Here is an 18,267-nt window from a genome sequence, read left to right as displayed (position 1 = left end):
AATGTCTTAAGATGACTCCTAACTTCAATACTAACCCATAATGTGCTTCACTTCCATGCCAGCAGTCAATATGGGAGAGTGGGTGTCATTTTTTTTTTAGATGTTGTATATCTCATTTTGGAAACAAACTCTTTAATTGCACATAATCTAATAGTGTTATTAAATACATTACCTCTAGGGGGAGACAGGCTGCACCCCAAGCCTCATTGCAACACTTTATCTATATATCAGAGAAGAAGAATATCGCAACACTCATTGGATGGAAATCCTGACAGTCGGAAACTACGTCACAACACGACACACATCAGGGTTTTGGTGCGAAAATGAGTTCGTATTCTCATTCATTTTACTTTAAATTAAAAGTATTAATCGGTATTTGCTGATGTCTACTTTAGTGCCAAGTTACCGAGAAAGCGGGCGACTATGTTCCAAGTACATAATAATTGTAAAAGTCCACGTGTAATAGCCCTTTAGCTGTGTTTATATCATCAAGCTAATTAGCAAAAGTACACACTCTCTATTGTTTGCTAGCAAGCTAACACATTAGCAAGCTTTCTACCTAACGCCGATCAGCAAACAAATACTTTTTTTTTTTTACTTTTCGTGGCTGCAATTACGGCCAAAATAAATTTGCCGTTTTTTATTCTTTGCTAGCCAGTCACGATACCGCTAGAAAGGTTTATTGACTTCACACAGGATAACGGCAGTGTGTCAAAGTCTGCAACAACAACATGCCAGAAATCAAACTGAAGCACGTCGTGTCTTGCAGCAGCGAGGACAATGTGAGTTATCCTTCCGTTTCTTTCGTTGCTTTTGTGAATATATGCAGCAACCCACGGCTTTCCTTATTCAAAAATGAAGACCTGCCGCTACACCTTTGTGGTTAAGTCAAATATGCAGCATTTAGCCATATGTGAGCATCAGTTCAACCATCATTTTTTCATAACAGACTCACAAGGCTGACAACCTGCTAAGCTCTGACACCTATAGGAAGTGGAAGGCAGCGAGACCCGGGGAGAAGCAAACATCTGTCATTCTACAGGTAAGTTTCTCCATCAGTTTTGTCATTGTTTAGATGAACTTATTGTGTTCAAAAGTTATGGTTGGTTCTTACCTACACATACAGTATATATTTTCCCCCTTTCTTTCCCATAATCATGTATCAAAGTAACTGCTTACTTTTATAAGACTTATGTTTCAAAGTGGTTGCAGCTGCTAAGAGAGTAAAGTAGAGAAATCTTTATTATCCCCAGTGGGGCAATTCGAAAAAGCTGTAGGCCTACATCCTCCCCCTACGTATGCATAAGCAGGGAACAGGCCCATGTTCAACGCGCCTAACTACAGTTACATATTTAATTTGCGGATTGCCTCAGGGTTAAAGGAGCACCGAAATCTGTTACTGCTACCTTTAGGGAGCCTGTACCTACGCCCAGAGGGAAGAAGGTTAAAACTCAGAAAAAAGAGGGTGCAGCAGAGTGTCCTGAAGAATATCCTGAGCTTTCTTAGTTAACTCTCTTCTGATAGATATGACTAAGATAAGGCTAGCAGATCTGTTGACTCTTGCACACCCTGTATAAGAGCTTTTAACCGATGCTGTTTTGCTTTTCTCTCAGTTTGAGAAGGAGGAGCAGGTGCACAGCATAGATATTGGAAACGAAGGGTCAGCTTTCATCGAGGTGTTGGTGGGGAACTCATCGGCTGTCAGAGACCAGGACTATGAGGTATTCTTGCAAAACCAGTGTACTCTGGGTGATAATTAGTAATTCTTCCACCTTCTACCCCTTAGTAATTTTAATTTCGTTGACTTTATTCTCTCTCTTCTAGGTTCTGTTGGTTACGTCCTCCTTCATGTCGCCCACGGAGAGCCGAAATGGCACCAACACTAACCGGGTGCGCTTCTTTGGGCCCAACCAGCTGCAGAAGAGCACGGCGCAGGAGAAGTGGGACAGGGTGAAGATTGTGTGCAGCCAGCCGTACAGCAAGGTGAGAGACCCAGGGATCACCCAGGGAATTCAGTATGAGCAGATTAGGGTTCGCCTGATATGAGTTTTTCAAGACCGATATATTTTTAGACTAAAGTCACCAAAAGTCGTTATTCTGTGCCGATATTCAGTGTTTTTAAATCTGACCATTTTCATGGCAAAAAAATACATATATTCAGCGTTTCTCCAAGAGTGTTATTCCAGGCTGCGTGGGAAAGTCTCTGAAACTAAATTTTGATCATGGGACACTAACACTCTCCATTGAAAACAATGCTAATGAAATTGATTTTGGTGGGCAGGGCAGGCTGACCCTATTCAATGATAGGAGAAACTCTAGGATACATAAGGTCTTTCAATGAGGAATACATGTACAAAAAACTTAATTAAACGACGAAATTAATGAATAAAATGTCCAAAGAAAATAAAAGTTAATTGCAGGTTTTACAGACTGCAAACCGATATATATTGGTCTAACTGTACTACAATACATGTATTTAGAACTGCTGTAGAGACATAGTAAGGTTTGCATATTTTCACAGTACTCTGTCACATAGTACAAGTACAACAGGACTTGACATAAAGTGCAATGGGACGCTGTAAGACACAACATAGGCAGTGGACTTATACAGTTTTCTCTACTCATGCAACATTAAGTAACTATGTGCATTCAAGCTGCATGACATACAGTACTGTTGCAGCTGTAGAGGAGGCGTAGTGAGTGGTTCATTTGACCGCTGTACCAAAAGGTAGTTATACTGAACTAAAGGTGACTTCTGTGAAAAGAAAACAATCCTACATAACAAGCATATCTTAAAACAATGTTGTAGATTTTTTTTGTTGATGTTCTTTTAAATCCTGCATCAGTGTTAAAGTCAGTTCTGCAGGTGAAATGTAACATCAGATGAATTTGTCTGCAGAACATTGCGTATGGAGTGGCCTTTCTGAAGTTCCATTCACCTCCGGACAAAAGTGATCCTCCAGCAGCAACTTCCCCAGTGAGTAGAGCACAGTCTCGTCCTTTAACCTCTGCTGCAGTCGCCCTATTGATGTATTTTTTTTTTTTTTTTTCACTTGAGACTCAGCAATAGACTTGTTGAGATCTACAAACATTTGTCATTCTTTAATGAAATATTGGCCTCTACAATTTCTAGGTAAAGTTTATATACAGTAACAAAAGAAACAAGACTTTGATCGGAATGTGACTTTTCCCCAAACTTTCCAACTGCTTTTCTACTGCAGAAAAAAAGCTTAGCCTCAAAATGGACCAAAACAAATTTCATAATGTCATTTGGGTTTTAGCATGAAGCGCTTTTATCCACAGTGCCTTTATAGTGTTATGAATGCATTATTACATGCATTGTTTGCAATGGTGGTCCTAGTGGGAATCGAACCTTTAACCCTGGCAGAGTTTGTCACTACAATGTTTGTAGTGCCATTCTCTATCCATTGAACTACACAGTTTCTGAGGTTCTGAAATCATTTGTCAGATTAAAACATGTTAAGAGAAACAGTACTTGAGCTTTGTCTCAACATATGACTTCAAACGTACCTTTTCCCTTGACACTAAACTTCTCTCTCTTCTCCCGTGGCAGAAGTTGACAAAGCTGGGCCAGTTCAGGGTAAAAGATGAGTCGCCTTCCGCCGGACCCAGTCTACAACCTGGCAGCCTCTTCTTCAGCCGGGAAAACGTGACAAAAACCAGCCCTGCACTCAAGGGTAAATCCATTTGTTTTAATGTAACAGCTGCTCATACCCAATTAAATTCTTTCAGGTTCTTATGATAACAAAGCGATAATCAAGTTGAATAATAAATGGCCCGCAGTGCAATAATTAAGTTTTATTTAAAGCTGCTTAAGTGAGCCAGGAGACAAGGGGGAGGTTATTTCAAAGACATTCTTTATTATCGAGCGTATTTGTTAGAATAACGCTCCTTTGTTCTCTTACCAACCTTCAGTGCCTCTCTCTCTTTAGTGTCGCCTCAGAGCGAGAAGATGAGCTACGCTGCTGCAGCGCTGCAATCTGGTGGAGGCTCCCACTCCTCAGGCCAAGCCTCCACCTCTAACTCTACATCACCACAGGTACGGACCATCACATCCTTCGCTTCTTCTAAGGAAAGCAGGCGTCCAGTCTTTTTTTTTCTTTATTGAGACAATAGGAAAGCTGAGAGGGACAGAGAGTAGGGCTGACAGGAGAGAAAGCTGTTGGTGGGATTTGATCCAGGGTCATCAGAGTTGGGGGTTTTTAAGCAACACACCATCTCTGGGATGTCTGAGAACATTTTTGGCCAAAGATCAACATCCGAGAGCATATTTGCTCTCAGATTACCTTCACAACTCTGTTGGCGAAGGTAATTATAAAGTTGTCTGACATGCTGAAAAGCAAAGAACTATTTTGCACAAAACAATGGAGATATTAATCATAAATCATCGCTGCATTGTTTAGTGCAGTCTAGTAAGGATTTGGACATGGTTGCAGTGATTGCAGGGTTGCTTGCCATTTTTATTATAATTGCCTGTCACCTCTTTCAAAGAATGTAATAAGTAACAAGTTTGCAGAATCAGTTTTTCGATGCTGAGCGGATGTTTTATTTCATATAGCTCAAGCACGAAAAGGTGTCAATTTGGTTAACTTTCTTATTTCTCTGTTTCCTCATAGCCACCAGTAAAGAGAAAATTTGAGTTCAGCAAGGAGCGGCAGTCGGCCCCTGCCCCTCCTGCCTTGAAGAAAACCAGCCCAACAGGCTCACCTGAGGGAAAAGCTGCCACCCCCAGACCCAGGCCCAAACCCAGCCCAGCCAGCACCCCCAGCCCCAGCACCACTAAAGGTGAACTCACTCTTACCTTAGTGTTTGAATTTAGTTCAGTGTATATTGCATTCAACGATCCTGGCATCCAAATTCTCTCTTCACCCAAAACTAATTTGGTTTTCCTAATTACTCCCTGCAGCCTCACCAGCCCAGAAGAGTCCTGACAAGAAGAGGGAGAGCCAGTCTAAACCCGAGCCTAAACCCAAACACCACAAAGCCAAATCCCCGAGCGCTGAGCAGGTTCCATTGAACCGGTTAATGGAGGGGGTGGTGTTTGTCCTCAGCGGCTTCCAAAACCCCTTCAGAGGGGAGCTGAGGGACAAGGCTCTGGCCATGGGAGCCAAGTACCGGCCCGACTGGACCCCCGACTCCACGCACCTTATGTAAGTGACATGCAGGAAGGGAGTGAGGAAGACTGTGAAAACTACGTGCTTAGGCTGTACATGCTACACCATTTATAACAGTTTATTGATGCATTAGAATCAGAATCAGAACTTTATTTGCCAAGTACAATGTACAAGGAATTTCTCTTGGTGCAGGTGTCAACATAAAATCTAATGAGAAAAAAAAAAAAATACAATACAAATAAAAATAAAAGATATGTGCGATGAGCCATGTGCAATAGGGATGAACGATATTAAAACGTTTTTCTTGTCTTACATTTTTTAGAACTTTTTTTTAGAACTAAGTTGTTTAAAGAAAAGTGATTTTGTTAAAAAAAAAAAAAAGATGTGCAGGATTTACTGAGTTTGAGTATGATGAAAGGTTTTCACCAATATTGCACTTGATTTGTGGACCAAAGATTACCTGCAGCTCTAAAGCACCTTGTTCAGAAATCAATTTTGGACGCCCCTCTCTCTTAAGCACTTAATTGCAGCCTCTGCGATTTGGAAATTGCAGAAGTTCATATTGCGACTTCAATTTCTTTTCCAATTAGTTGTTCAGCTCTAATGTGTAATGTTAAATACGTTAAGGCGCAAGTGGGGGGGATGTAAAAGCGGTCCTTATTTGTCCTTATTGTTACTTGTACACACTGCTCTTTCCTGCACAAGTTGACAGAATTCCATGAGCGTACTGTCAGTCACAAAAATGACTTCTACTCCCAAGAAAGTCAGTTTGATTGCATTTCTTGTGCTCTGCTGTAAGAGCAGACTGTTGCCCTGGGCGTCTTTTTAATAATGTAACCACGTCTGTGTGTGTGTGTGTGTGTCTGTTTCGACCGATTAATCTCCAGCTGTGCCTTTGCCAACACCCCCAAGTACAGCCAAGTGAAATCAGCAGGGGGCATCATCGTACGGAAGGAATGGGTGATGGACTGCCATAAGAGGAAGCAGAAGATCTCATACAAGCGGTAAGAGAGCGGGCGGGGGGGGGGGGGGGATCAAAAGGGACCAGTGAAGAGAGATCGTTACAGTTATGATAATAATGAGGCGAAACTTTATTGATCCTTGTAGGGAAATTCTCATTTCGCTCGCCGAGTACAGGTTCAGCTACAGAGCGGTTCCTCTGGATCTGGTTGGGATTCAGCGTTTCTTTGCTCAAAGACACTTCACGCAGGGCTTTAACCCATATCATCCAGTTGAAAGACAAGAGTGTGGGGAATACTAATGAATCCACATCCAATTAATAGGTTCTCTTAAGCTGGCTCTGCACCTCTACACACAGTACAGCCTGTGTACAGTACTGACGCTGATTGAAGCTTCTAAAAATCATCTCTCACAGCAGCAATGCCCACTCGCTACAGAGAGTGAACATTGTAACCTTGAGCAGTGGATGCCTGCTGTGATCATAAATTCAACCCAGGCAGCTCCAGCCGCTCTCTAATTATCTGCCTCATTACAAGGGGAGCTTTTGCAACACCAAGGTCTTCTGTCATCGCTTCACATGAATCTGTGTGTGCTGAATAATGCAGGATAGCACGCTCATCTTGGGCAAAGCAACGTCCAAGTTAATTGGAATTGGTATTTATGTTACATGAAGCTTTTTCCATTATATTTTAGGGAATTCCTCTGTACTTTGATTATGATTGTGTCTGGCTTGAATCGATTCCCCATCAGGCTCGTACGCCGCGAGGTCATCCAAGGTTGCCTCAGGTCCCAGGCTTCTGTTTTCATTCGCAATTAATTCAAGTGTACAATGCGGTTGAATGGATGGTTGCACAGGGCAGAATAGGTTGCAGAACAGGTTTGTTTGCAGAACAGGTTTGTTTCTGAGAGTGAAAAATAGTGTATGCACAACCTGGTGCTGAACATACAAATAAACGATATTAAAGGTAAAAAAAAAGTGCCCGCACACAGTATATTCATGTCCTGTGTGTCCTGTTAATTATTCCACACCAAAAAACAATGATTTGCTTCGTCTTGTTTCTGAGAGTGGCATTGTGGTATTATCCAGCATCAATTTGGACACTGTAGGAAAATGAATCCTGCCTTCAGCCATTTATATTGCTCACAAATCTATGAAATCCTTGTGTTTAAGTGCCACAGCGAAAATGAGTTGAGGTGAAATTTGATTAATCAAATTTGATTTGATTACTTGATTACCTTGTGGACAAGCTTGCTGCACATATAGAGAGTCACAAACCTGTTGTTAACGTTCCTTCTGGACGTCTTTGGCCATAATTAGTCATTTTAATGTGACTTTTTCAGTGTCATTTCAGGGAAATTTTTGTCATGAAGTGATAGGTCCAAATGAGCAGAAATTGATTTTTACTCACATTACAAAACCAGCTTTGAAAGTGGTCAGAGTTGCATTGTGACAGGAATAGTCTGGACAGCCACAATGTGTATACTAGCCATGTAAAGAGACTGAGAGGGAGGGGGAGAGGGAGAGGGGGCAGAAAATAAACGTGTACAGATTTCAAAATAAATACAGCCAAAGGGTTTGGGCAACAATGTGATCTCATAAAATCAGATATTCATCATCAGAAGCTCTCAGAAAGGGCATAGAAATGACGAGTTAACTATAGCCTGTGTCATCATTCTCTCTCACACTCGCCCTTATCAGTCACCCCTCCCTCCTTCCTCCTCTCCTTCCCCCTCGCTCGTTTCCCCAGCCAGACTAATCCATTCCCCTGCCCAGCCCCTCTATTGTGCAACGCTTGGAGTGCGTAGCTTTGATGATGTATCCTTTATTTAAAAGCTGCATCTGCCATGGGTAATTAAAGGGACCACTTACTTTGATGATGACAAGTACCCAAACAAATACACACACACACTCACTCACTCACACTCTCAATCTGTCGCTCCTTCATGCACACAGTTTGTCATTAAGCATTCGTAGGCAAATGCACAACTTCAGTCAGCTGCTGCCATGCGTCCACAGGTAAAAAAAAACGCAGCCCCTCCTCCATATATACTGTATATATTAATGAGATTGTGTCCTCCGCTCAGCACCGCAGAAATGCTTTCTCTGTAGTCTTTATCCAATCGGAGAAGATCCGCAGACAGAAAGGAGGAAGAGGGGGTAGGGGGAAGCGAAAAAGCACTCGAGCAGCTCTACAATGTCCCAGTACAATGGAACTAAATGAGTAAACAAATTTCTCATTAAAACTGAGGCTCTGTTGAAGCATCCCAAGAGCTCGGTGGGAAACATTTCACATGCTCATTTTGTCTGAGACTTGCTCGTCGACCGCAATGATTACTATTTGAAATGATGGATTGTGATAGTACTCTCTGCTATAACTTCTCATACATCAGAGCCTTAAAACTATCTGGAATTGCAGTTATGGAGTCCGCAGTTGGCCCTGTAGAAGTAGTTATAGACGCGTACTTGGTGCATCGTTTGAAGAGTTGTTCAGGATAGACTAATCTTTTTCAGTGAAACAGGATCTCAAAGACCTTGGCTCAAAGTCACTGTGCTAATAAGGACCTACTTTGTACAATAATGGCCACACTAGCCAGGCCATTATAATGTCATGTTTATGGGCACGATAATTTCATCTACAGCCGTTATTGCTGTAGCCCCTTTATACAACATTAAACGGAAAATCAACCCCAAGGTAGAAGTCATTGTAGCCTGATATTCAGAATGAATGGCCATTTCGTTACCACTCCATTATTCAGCCTGAGCTTGCCTCCTAATTAGCCGTTTTCTGTGGGTGTGTGTGTGGGGGATTTTCCCCTAACCAATCACTAGTGACTGCCGTATCCAGCCGCTCTGGCATTATTTCAGTCACACTGATGCTGCAGCCAGTTAGCCTCTACATCCTGTCTGCGAGTCTGGGACCAGGCTAGGTCACTTGTTGCTCAGTCTGGATCTGTGAATATGATCAAGTTTCTCCTAAGGCGAGAAACACTCAAATGTATGATGTCATCACGAGACAAGAGTCTGGAGATGTTCCACTGTCCAACTCCCAGACACTCTAACATTATCCAAGGGGGTTTCCCAGTCACATGGGCTCTATTTCTGGTTCAGAGCTGTTTGCAAGTTCATACACTAAATATAATTTGTGTGTACGTTCTCAAACAAACATTCTGAGTTTAGAAAATCCGTCTCCAATTCATTGTCTTTGGAGCAGATCCAGCCTGTTTCTCTTATCTCCAGGTAGGAGCACATGTTGCCGTGCGCAACAGGTTCTGCGCGCTCCCCTTGACCGCCCTCTCCTTTTTCATTTTCCAATTTCCTCAGCGTTGCATTTTATGAGACATATAAGTATAGGTCAGTGAATTTCTCCCTACAGTGTGAGCGGAGATGATTAGCCCTTGACGGTGGTATTTCACTCTAAGCGCTTCCGCACTTCCACGCTGATAATCTCCAAGTGACTTTATAGAGGCTTGAAGGAATATGTGAGGGAGGGGGGGAAAGGTCACTTCTTCATTGAGAAATGTATCCTGTGTGTGTGTGTGTGTGTGTGTGTGTGTGTGTGTGTGTGTGTGCATGCATGTGTGAGAGGGAAGCAGGGAGGGAGGGATGGTGGTTGCTTGTCTGTTTTTGTAAATGTCCCATCTCTTGTGTTATTATCACCTTTTTAACTAGACTGACTGACTCTGAAATTGAGATGGACAGTTTGCTTTTCTTTTCTCGCCATTTCGAACACTCTCTTAACCTTTGCATAAAACATTACTGATGGTGTCATGATGCTGTCCTCTAACAGTACGCCTTGGTCACTTTTTGGAATATAATTTGCTCTACTAGTTCACTTGTTTTTGTTTGTTTTTCCAAAGTTTACTTCTTCATTTTTCTATTGTTTAATTTATAGATGCAGAAAGTATGTTAGGTACATCAAAAAGAACTTGATCACCAGAGAGAAATAAACATCAGGACAGTATGTGGTTCTGCGTCAATGGCCCAGCCTAAAAAATATTACCTGCACCCTGAATCTTGCTCCCATTACAGTATCGAAGTATATTCATTCCCTTCTGTCCTTTATCTTAATTCTTTTCTCGTCTTCCCTCAGGTATTTAATGGACGGAGCAGAGTCCAGCTCAGAGAGCGAGATGGAGGTGGACGACCAGAGTGAAGAGGAGAGGGACACGCGGGTAAAATGTATTACTTACTGAACCTGAAAAGAAATGATCAAATGAAAAATGAATCAAAGTTTTGAATGTCGTCCAATCTTCTCGCAGACTCCGCAGAAACAGGAGAGGCGGGTCACTCCTAAAAAGACGCCAGAAAAGATGAAGGGAGATGATGAGTACGGCGGCTCCACAGACCTAGAGGAACCAGGTTTGCATCGAGCTTACTTGAATAGAAAGTCACACTGTACAAAGACACGCATTGCAGTTCAATGAAGCTAAAGTTCAGCTCGAGTTCGGCGTCGACGTCAACGTTGCCACTTCAAGCACTCTGTCGGGACTGACCTTAAATTAGAAGCTGTTACGTGTACTGCAGAAAATGTTGTCGGGATAAGGGAGAAAGCACTTTTAGAGCAGCTGTATGATGACCTTATAGAGTCTTAAATTGTGTGTCTCAGTCGAACGATAACCGGAGTCCACCTGAGACATGACAGACAGGATTAAATGATAGGGGAAGAAGTGGACACTCAGCCCCTTGAAAAGGTGAAATAGAGGAAATGGAAGGATGACAGCAAAGATCAAATAGGCAATTGAAGAGTTCAGGTACAGTGCAAGTGGATAGAGACGAAAACAAGACAGTGCTATCAAAGTGAAATTCTCTTGGGTGTTATAGGTTAAAACAGATGCTCTTTTGTATGGCATGTAGGCTAACTTGTTTATTTTCAGTGCATTTTTTTGAGCTCACTTTAAGTAGGTCTGATATTTGAAACGGAAGATGGATGCTCCTCAAATTTGAACTAACTCCTCCTAACAACCTTCAAAATCATTTTGTCCCTGTCATGCCTTGTCACACCGTTATACGTATACAAATAAACAAGCTGGCTGGGGATTTGCTGTGCATGTATCTGCCGTGCAAAGACCCGTGAGCAGAATTGTAAATGGCTGCGGGCCATGGAGAGCGATTCACTGCTACAGACTCAAATAACTTGAGAGGGAGACAGCGTAGCACTACAGCTGAAGAGGATGAAATGAATTGAGAGGGGCAAGGGGACGGCGTGAGAGCGGAGAGAGATCACTTTCATGAAGTAGACTTGGAGATGGATGAATCGACAGCAGCGCCGTGAAAAGGACAGGAGCATATAGATGCTGTTTGAGGGGAACGGAAGAATGAAAGCAACGACGCAATCACCGTGAAGGGACTTACGCATGATTCTCATTTCTATGTTAATGCGAGGGCAGGAGTAAAGTGCCGGGGTGCATTAGTGAGCCGACATGACGAACGCTGACCCACCAAATACATACATGCCATTAGAGAGCAGCGAGGATGGGTGATAATTCGCAGGGAGACAGCGTTTTCATTTTCCAGCTTCCTCTGTCCTCTCCTTCTGCAGCATAGAATGGCCACCAACAAGGTTACGACCTTTGACCTGCTAATGCGTTTCATTAAAACGGCAGTTCACCTCGCATTTGTGCACTAGTCTCTCCATGTTGTGCACTGAAAAGGAATGGCCACCTTATCTTCGCTAATGTCACTATGCTGTACGCTGACAGAATAACATGCAAACAAATATTGAAGGATAATTTCCAAAGAGGAGTAAATGTTTCAGAGTGCAAAGGAGAAGGCAGGTCGTGTTAAAATTACTGACGCATTTAAGCTATTTCTCAAAAAGGTGTCATTGTCTTCCTGAAGTTTTACAGGCACAAATCGAGGAATCTTGTGAGGGAGGACGGAAGGAAGATATAACGCATCAGCTCCCGTCATTATTTCTCGGTGGTTGCAGCTTTAACCCCGTTTAAGAGACGATAACATCCTTTAGCCTAAAGTTCCCTCTACTTCAGGCACAGCAGTTTTTCCCAAATGAAATATGACACCGTTCTGCATCTAAAATGGGCCACATGCTATGGGCCAAAGTTGTGCACTGAAATAGAATTGTCATACAGTAGGTTCGATGCTAAAATACTGGCACATAAAATGCTGTGAGACTGTGTTACATAGTCTAATGTGCGTCATGACTCTCAAACCCATGCATGAATCTCCTGCAGGAAACAAAGTTCAGTAATTCTCAGGTGTTTTCTTCTGTCTGTAATGTTCTGCTTTCTCCCAAATCTAAAGAAAAGGAATAGCCATAATATCTTGTGTGGAACGTGACGCAACTAGATTCACTTCCATCCCCAATTTGACTAAAATTTTAAAGCAGATCTAATTGTTTGACCGGCCACAGAACAGGGAAGTTGTAACGGTGCTATGATTTGACGATAACACTTATAACTTAGTGTGAAGATTAGTGCAGCGATGGTGATTTGAAGAACTAGGATATAGGAACAATCTAGTATAGTCATTGGACAGTAATATTTGTAGCATGGTTTAATTTTACTGTACTCACAAATAAACACTTGATTTCACAGGAGACGATGATGAGTCTGCCATGGACACAGAGGACGAGCTGAAGAGGTAAAAAATAAAGAAATAAATTACACCAGTGTCTCTGATATTGATCTGGAGGGGGTTGTGTCCCTGTGTCCTTTACAGTGGTTGACTCCACAGCTACTTTCTTACTGCTCCAATACTGTAATCGCTATTGTTTCCCTCTGATTGTGTGTTGGATGTGCAATGAGCTACCAACAGACAGAGAGGGGGCTCTCATTGAAATTCATTAGCAGCAGCTGTCAGGTTTTGGTGAATCCCCAATGAATGCTTTTGTAACTGAAATTTTGTTTCGAGTGCATATTATGCAGGGATCCTACACAGGCTTGGGACGCCTAGAAATGGTGAAATGTTGTTGTTCAGTCCCATCACAAATGACATCAAGTGTACAGTACATTATATTGACAACTGACCAGATTCAGTAAATTATGAAATTTGGAAAAAACCCTGTATTTTGCTACAATATAAAGCTACATGCAGTTCACCCAAAAATTAAAATTCTGTCATTATCTACACACCCTCATGCCAGTTGAAACACAGGTTTGCCAATGACAGAGTTTTCCTTTTTTGGTGAACTATTCCTTTAATGTCCACCTAGCTGTGGCCTCAGCCTGTGAAATGATTTGTTGTGTGGTGTTGATGGCTCCTCTGAATGAAGATTTATGCATGGTGTTTGGTGCAAATACGTTATCTTGGCACACACACACACACACACACACACACTAGCCTATTACCATTTTTATGGAATTGCTGCATAACTGGTGTATTGTGGAGAAAGACAGGAAAGTTGCGGGGGAGAGAGTGGATGACATGCAGTGAAGGCCATGAGTCGGATTCAGATCCATTGTGTTAAAAGTAAATGGGATGTGCCATTAGGACCAGCTGCTCTATATAATGTATGTAGAGCTTCTGGACACCAAGGACACCAATCAGGAGTTGGTCAATACTTGTGTCCTTCAGTTGTGCGGCCAAATGAAATATGTGCTTTCTGAGAAATGAGATTCCTCCTCTGACTAAATTGTTGCTGGAAGGAAAGTAAATCACAGTATTGAGTATTGTTGTTTACTTAGAAAACAGTAACATGTTAAAGAAATAGCCCCTTGTTTTTGATATATTTAGTAATTAAAATCAGGTAACATTCATTATTAGTACTGTTTCACGTTACATTTTACATTTTAGGCATTGAGCTTGACCATCTTATCCAGAGCAGTAAAATAAACTTCCTCCCATCACCAAAACTACAATGAATCAGTAGTAAGGAGATTATGGGTCATGGTGCCTTGACAATATTCCTGTGGCCATTGAATGATCATGTACAAAAGAAGTGCTAGGAAAAGATGAAAAAAAAAAAAAGAGTAGAGAGATTTTTGATAGGCAGCCATGGAACCACATATATATCATTAAAGATGTGATGAAACCTTTCAAGAGTCCTTTTCTTTGTCCCTCTAAAAGGGTGGAGAGCGAGAGCAGACAGAAGAAAGCACAGACGGGAAGGAAAGCGGTGAAAGAAGAGGATCCGTACGGCGGGTCGACGGACGAGAATACAGACGCCGAGGCTGAGGAGGAGCATCCCATCCCCCAGCTGCCAGGTACGTCTGTCCTATGTCTAACCTCTGTGTCTTCCTGTCTCATTTGTCCACACCTGTGTAGTTTGTAGTTTTATCTATGTAGTTTTATCCTCAGTTTCTTCTACACTGCCCATCAAAAGTTCGGGGACACCTAGCTTTTGAAAATGTTTAATAAATAAGCATGTTTTCTTTGTCTGTTTGCAATAACGTTAACCCCCAATGAAGACTAACTAGGTTTAGTTTGAGGAAAAAAATACATACATGCTAATATTTTGTGACGGTAACACTAAAACAATTAAACGATACGTACATTGAAAAAACCTCCTTAGCAGCTGTAACTGCTGCACACACTTTCTTCATGACAACTTGATGAACATGAAGCTGAGTGTAGAATAAATATATCCAAAGTATTAGTAAATATCTATTTTGTGTTAACGAAAGAATTGCAGGCATTTTTTTCCTTACTTATAAATTGAAAAATAGCAGAGAAAACCAAATAGTACTTTGAAAATTCTGAAAAGCAAAGTTGTCCCCAAGTTGATGGGAAGTGTAAATCTTAAATCTGGTTGCATGCCTGCCTCACTTGCTCTTTTGACATTTAAAATTTTATACCAAGCATCTGAATGGCTTGCTTGCTTTCAGGCCACACACAAACGCCAAGATGTCAAATTATGTCGTTTTCTCAGTTTTCTTTGTTGCTTTGCCCCTTTCTCCCTTTTATCAGAGCAGTAATAATTACTTGAGTGTCATCATTCCCATTTTTCTCCTTCTTCCTCTTCCTATTACTTCCAGACTTCCTGACGGGAAAGCGATTTTTCCTCTACGGCAAATTCCCTAACAACGAGAGACGGCTACTGTTGCGGTACATCGTTGCATTCAACGGGTGAGAAGGGTGAACATTTGTAGCAGTAACTGACTGCAGTTTTCATTTGTCATGGAAATTGACAGAATGAAAAAAGTCAGAATTTTGCTTTTGTGTTATTGTCACCAAGACAAATTCCCATACTCGTTGTACTTGCCAGTAGAAGTGATTGTTCTTTTTCTGACTCTCTGCCATGAAATCTTTGACAAAAACACTTTTTTTTATTGTCTCTTCTCCAGGTCGGTCGAGGACTACATGAACGAGAAGGTGCAGTTTGTTGTGACCAGTGAAGGATGGCACGACTCCTTTGAGGACGTGAGTTGAGGCCTCTCTTCTTTCTCCCTACATCACCCAACATTTTCTCCCTACATCACCCAACATTTTCTCCCTACATCCACATTTCTTTGGCAGCCGTTGCAGCCTCATGATGTTGTACAGTAGCTCGAAGCAGAGAGCATTACAATGGGTTCGAGTGTGTGTGTGTGTGCATGCTTTTCTTTTATGTTCTTGCACACACATGCACAAAAGGCTTTGATTATTTTGTGGAGGTAATGGCCTTAGGGAGGTAAGGCTAAGTGTTGCTCTATTATACAAAGTGCTCAGCCAACAATCTGTTCAAAAAGCCACAGAAAAAAAAAAAAGCATTACTTCTTTTGAGCATGTCAGAATGAACACTATCGGCACCCGGGCTTCCAAGCCATTTTCTTCAAAGCAATAAGTGTTTAATTTTATCTTGGAAGGTATAATAAAGTGAAAGCAATTCTGTTCCCAAACAAATTGGGAACCTGAATATTTTAGTTTAGTTTGCATTTTCACCCCAGCCCAGCCGTTCTTGGGACCAAGTGGCTTTTGAGACTGGTTTCAGCTTTGTGAGGTCCGTGTTAGAGGCGTAGCATCTGAATTTATAGGATTGCACCTTTTCTAATTTGCAATATAGTGTGCCTCTCTGGGAAATTGTTGCCAGTTGACCTACATATTGTACTATTTTCAGGTTGATGTGGAGAGATCTCATTAATTCAAATGGTTTCATACCACTTCCTATCTGTTCATTTGTAATGCAACATGAACACTTCATGACCTCTCTCTCTCTCTCTCTCTCTCTCTCTCTGTCTGTCTGTTTCACTCTCTCTTTCTGTGTCTGTCTCTCTCTCTCTGTCTCTGTTTCTCTCTCTTTCTGTCTCTCTCTCTCTCTCTGTTTCTCTCTCCCTCTCTCTCTCTCTCTCTCTCTCTCTCTCTGTCTCTGTCTCTGTTTCTCTCTGTCTCTCTCTCTCTGTCTCTCTCTCTCTGTCTCTCTCTCTGTGTTTCTCTCTCTGTCTCTCTCTGTGTCTCGTTGACTCGTTGTCTCTCTCTCTGTGTCTCTCTCTCTCTCTCTCTCTCTCTCTCTCTCTCTCTCTCTCTCTCTCTCTCTCTCTCTCTCTCTCTCTCTCTCTCTCGCTCTCTCTCTCTCTCTCTCTCATATCACAGGCTCTGATGGAGAACGGCAACCTGAGCTTTGTCAAACCCACATGGATTTACGCAATCAATGACCGACAAAAGATGCTGCCCTATCAACCCTACTCTGTTGTCCCTTGAACAATACAAGTACACACACGTGCACGCACACACACACTTTTACATCTGTATAAAGAAGCATTGGGGAAAGCCATAGACACCTTTTTGTATTTTTTTTTCCTCATTTATCACTTCACTCATCCCACGTACATGAAGCAATAACCCAGGTCTAGTTCATAAATGCCTTACATTGACTGTAGACTGCTTACTATTCATGAACTGTCTTCAGCCCTCATTCAGTATCTAAACAGATTCCATAAAAGAGATTTTTTCATCACAGAGGTTTTCACCTTTTGGCCAAGCCGCAAAAAAAAAAAAAAGTTTTTTGTTGTTTCTAATTAAGCTTACGATTAGCCATAAGGTCTCTAGTGAGGCCAACGTTAGGATTAGGTTTCTAATTAGCTTTTTAGTTGAACATTGTTAGTTTCGGCTTTGCGGCTTGGCCAGAAAGTAACAGCCTCATCAGTGTGCTGCTCTTCCACTTGGGCTTCATGAACAAAGCCACACACTGTTTGATTCAGGACTTGTTAAATCTCTTGGTTTCTGTGCTGCAGTCTGGTGCTGCTCACCTCCGCTACCTCAGGGTCTGTCTGGAAATGAATTATCATCCTGTCCTGACTGCCAGCGGCATTGATAAGACTCTTGACTTGTGTTAGCGGGCAGACTGTTATGAGACCAGCAGAACGTCAGGTGAAAGGTGCCGGTTATTTAAGGCTACCGCCGCCAAAAAGCAGGAAAGCTACAAAAATCTAGAAAATTAAATGGATACTTCAGTCAATGAATTAGAGTTTTTTTTTTTTTTTATTCTTTCTTTTTATTTTGTTAAATGCTAGGAGTGGTAAAGTGTTGGAGTTCTGTGTGTTGTTAAAGTTTGATAAATTGAAGTTTGTATTTTGATTTTATCCATGTTTGTGGGGTGAATTTTACAAGAAATAGATTGTCTCGATAGCTGTGAGGACGTAAAAACCAACGTCAGTGTTTTACGTCACTCGATTTCCAAAATGTCTACTTAAGGCTCACAGATATCAGGCGATTTCGGGCTTATAATCAGCTTTGGCTGCTTGCTTGTCTAAAGGTGGTTTGTTTAAGTCTGTGTCTTACCCTCTTTTCTGATAGTACCTAATTATTTTGTCTAAATAAAAATGGATTTTTAATGAATTGTCTTGCTCTCGTTTTTATTCATCATGCCGTCTTTGTCCTCAGCTGCTCTCATCCCTTCTGTGCCTTCGTTTCTGTGTCTGCAGCCCTGAGAGCCCCTTTCGCTCTTCCCTTGCCTTCCATCTCTCATCTCCAGCCCTCCCCTCCTCTCTAATTTACTTCTCCCCCTGTTTCGCGCCCCGGAGCCACTGGGTCTCCTGCTCTTCAGTCAAGGGGATTAGAAAGATGGAATGCGTACGAGAGACGGGGGAAGGAGGGCTGATTACAGGGAAGAGGGGTTGCAGGAAAGATGAAAACGTTTGAATTCTTTGCAAGGATGCATTTTTAAAACTTGCCGGGGATCGGACTGCTTCATTACGGTTGTTGTGTGAGGTAAATTCACACAGTCGCTGCGTCCTGCCACCTTTTATCAGGCGCTGATTATCTTTTCATACAAGGGAGAGTGCTAGGTTAAATCCA

At 42.0% G+C, this 18,267-nt stretch overlaps 1 protein-coding gene across 1 annotated transcript; it reads left to right on the top strand.

Annotated features, from left to right (window-relative positions):
• Positions 1–301: 301 nt before the first annotated feature.
• On the top strand, positions 302–17,792 carry xrcc1 (X-ray repair complementing defective repair in Chinese hamster cells 1). Its single transcript, XM_071926603.2, has 17 exons — positions 302–782; positions 950–1,042; positions 1,614–1,721; positions 1,825–1,983; positions 2,900–2,977; positions 3,575–3,698; positions 3,954–4,060; positions 4,638–4,806; positions 4,928–5,171; positions 6,023–6,139; positions 10,187–10,268; positions 10,356–10,455; positions 12,651–12,696; positions 14,122–14,258; positions 15,030–15,120; positions 15,339–15,414; positions 16,564–17,792. The coding sequence occupies exons 1-17, from the start codon at positions 732–734 to the stop codon at positions 16,669–16,671; spliced, it is 1,890 nt and encodes a 629-aa protein (XP_071782704.2). The 5' UTR covers positions 302–731; the 3' UTR covers positions 16,672–17,792.
• The last annotated feature ends 475 nt before the right edge of the window (positions 17,793–18,267 follow it).

The sequence above is a fragment of the Centroberyx gerrardi genome, chromosome 12, assembly GCF_048128805.1.
Source record: "Centroberyx gerrardi isolate f3 chromosome 12, fCenGer3.hap1.cur.20231027, whole genome shotgun sequence".
Taxonomy (NCBI): Eukaryota; Metazoa; Chordata; class Actinopteri; order Beryciformes; family Berycidae; genus Centroberyx; species Centroberyx gerrardi.
Note: the sequence above shows the minus strand (reverse complement) of the source record. Positions and strands in the feature narration are given on the sequence as shown.

What these genes read in the sequence shown, in the direction of transcription:
- xrcc1 (XM_071926603.2), top strand. Translation starts at nt 732, where the DNA reads ATGCCAGAAATCAAACTGAAGCACGTCGTGTCTTGCAGCAGCGAGGAC. An exon ending in AACCAGCCCTGCACTCAAGG is followed by an intron (nt 3,699 to 3,953) that starts GTAAATCCATTT and finishes CTCTCTCTTTAG; the next exon opens with TGTCGCCTCAGAGCGAGAAG. An exon ending in CAGAAGATCTCATACAAGCG is followed by an intron (nt 6,140 to 10,186) that starts GTAAGAGAGCGG and finishes GTCTTCCCTCAG; the next exon opens with GTATTTAATGGACGGAGCAG.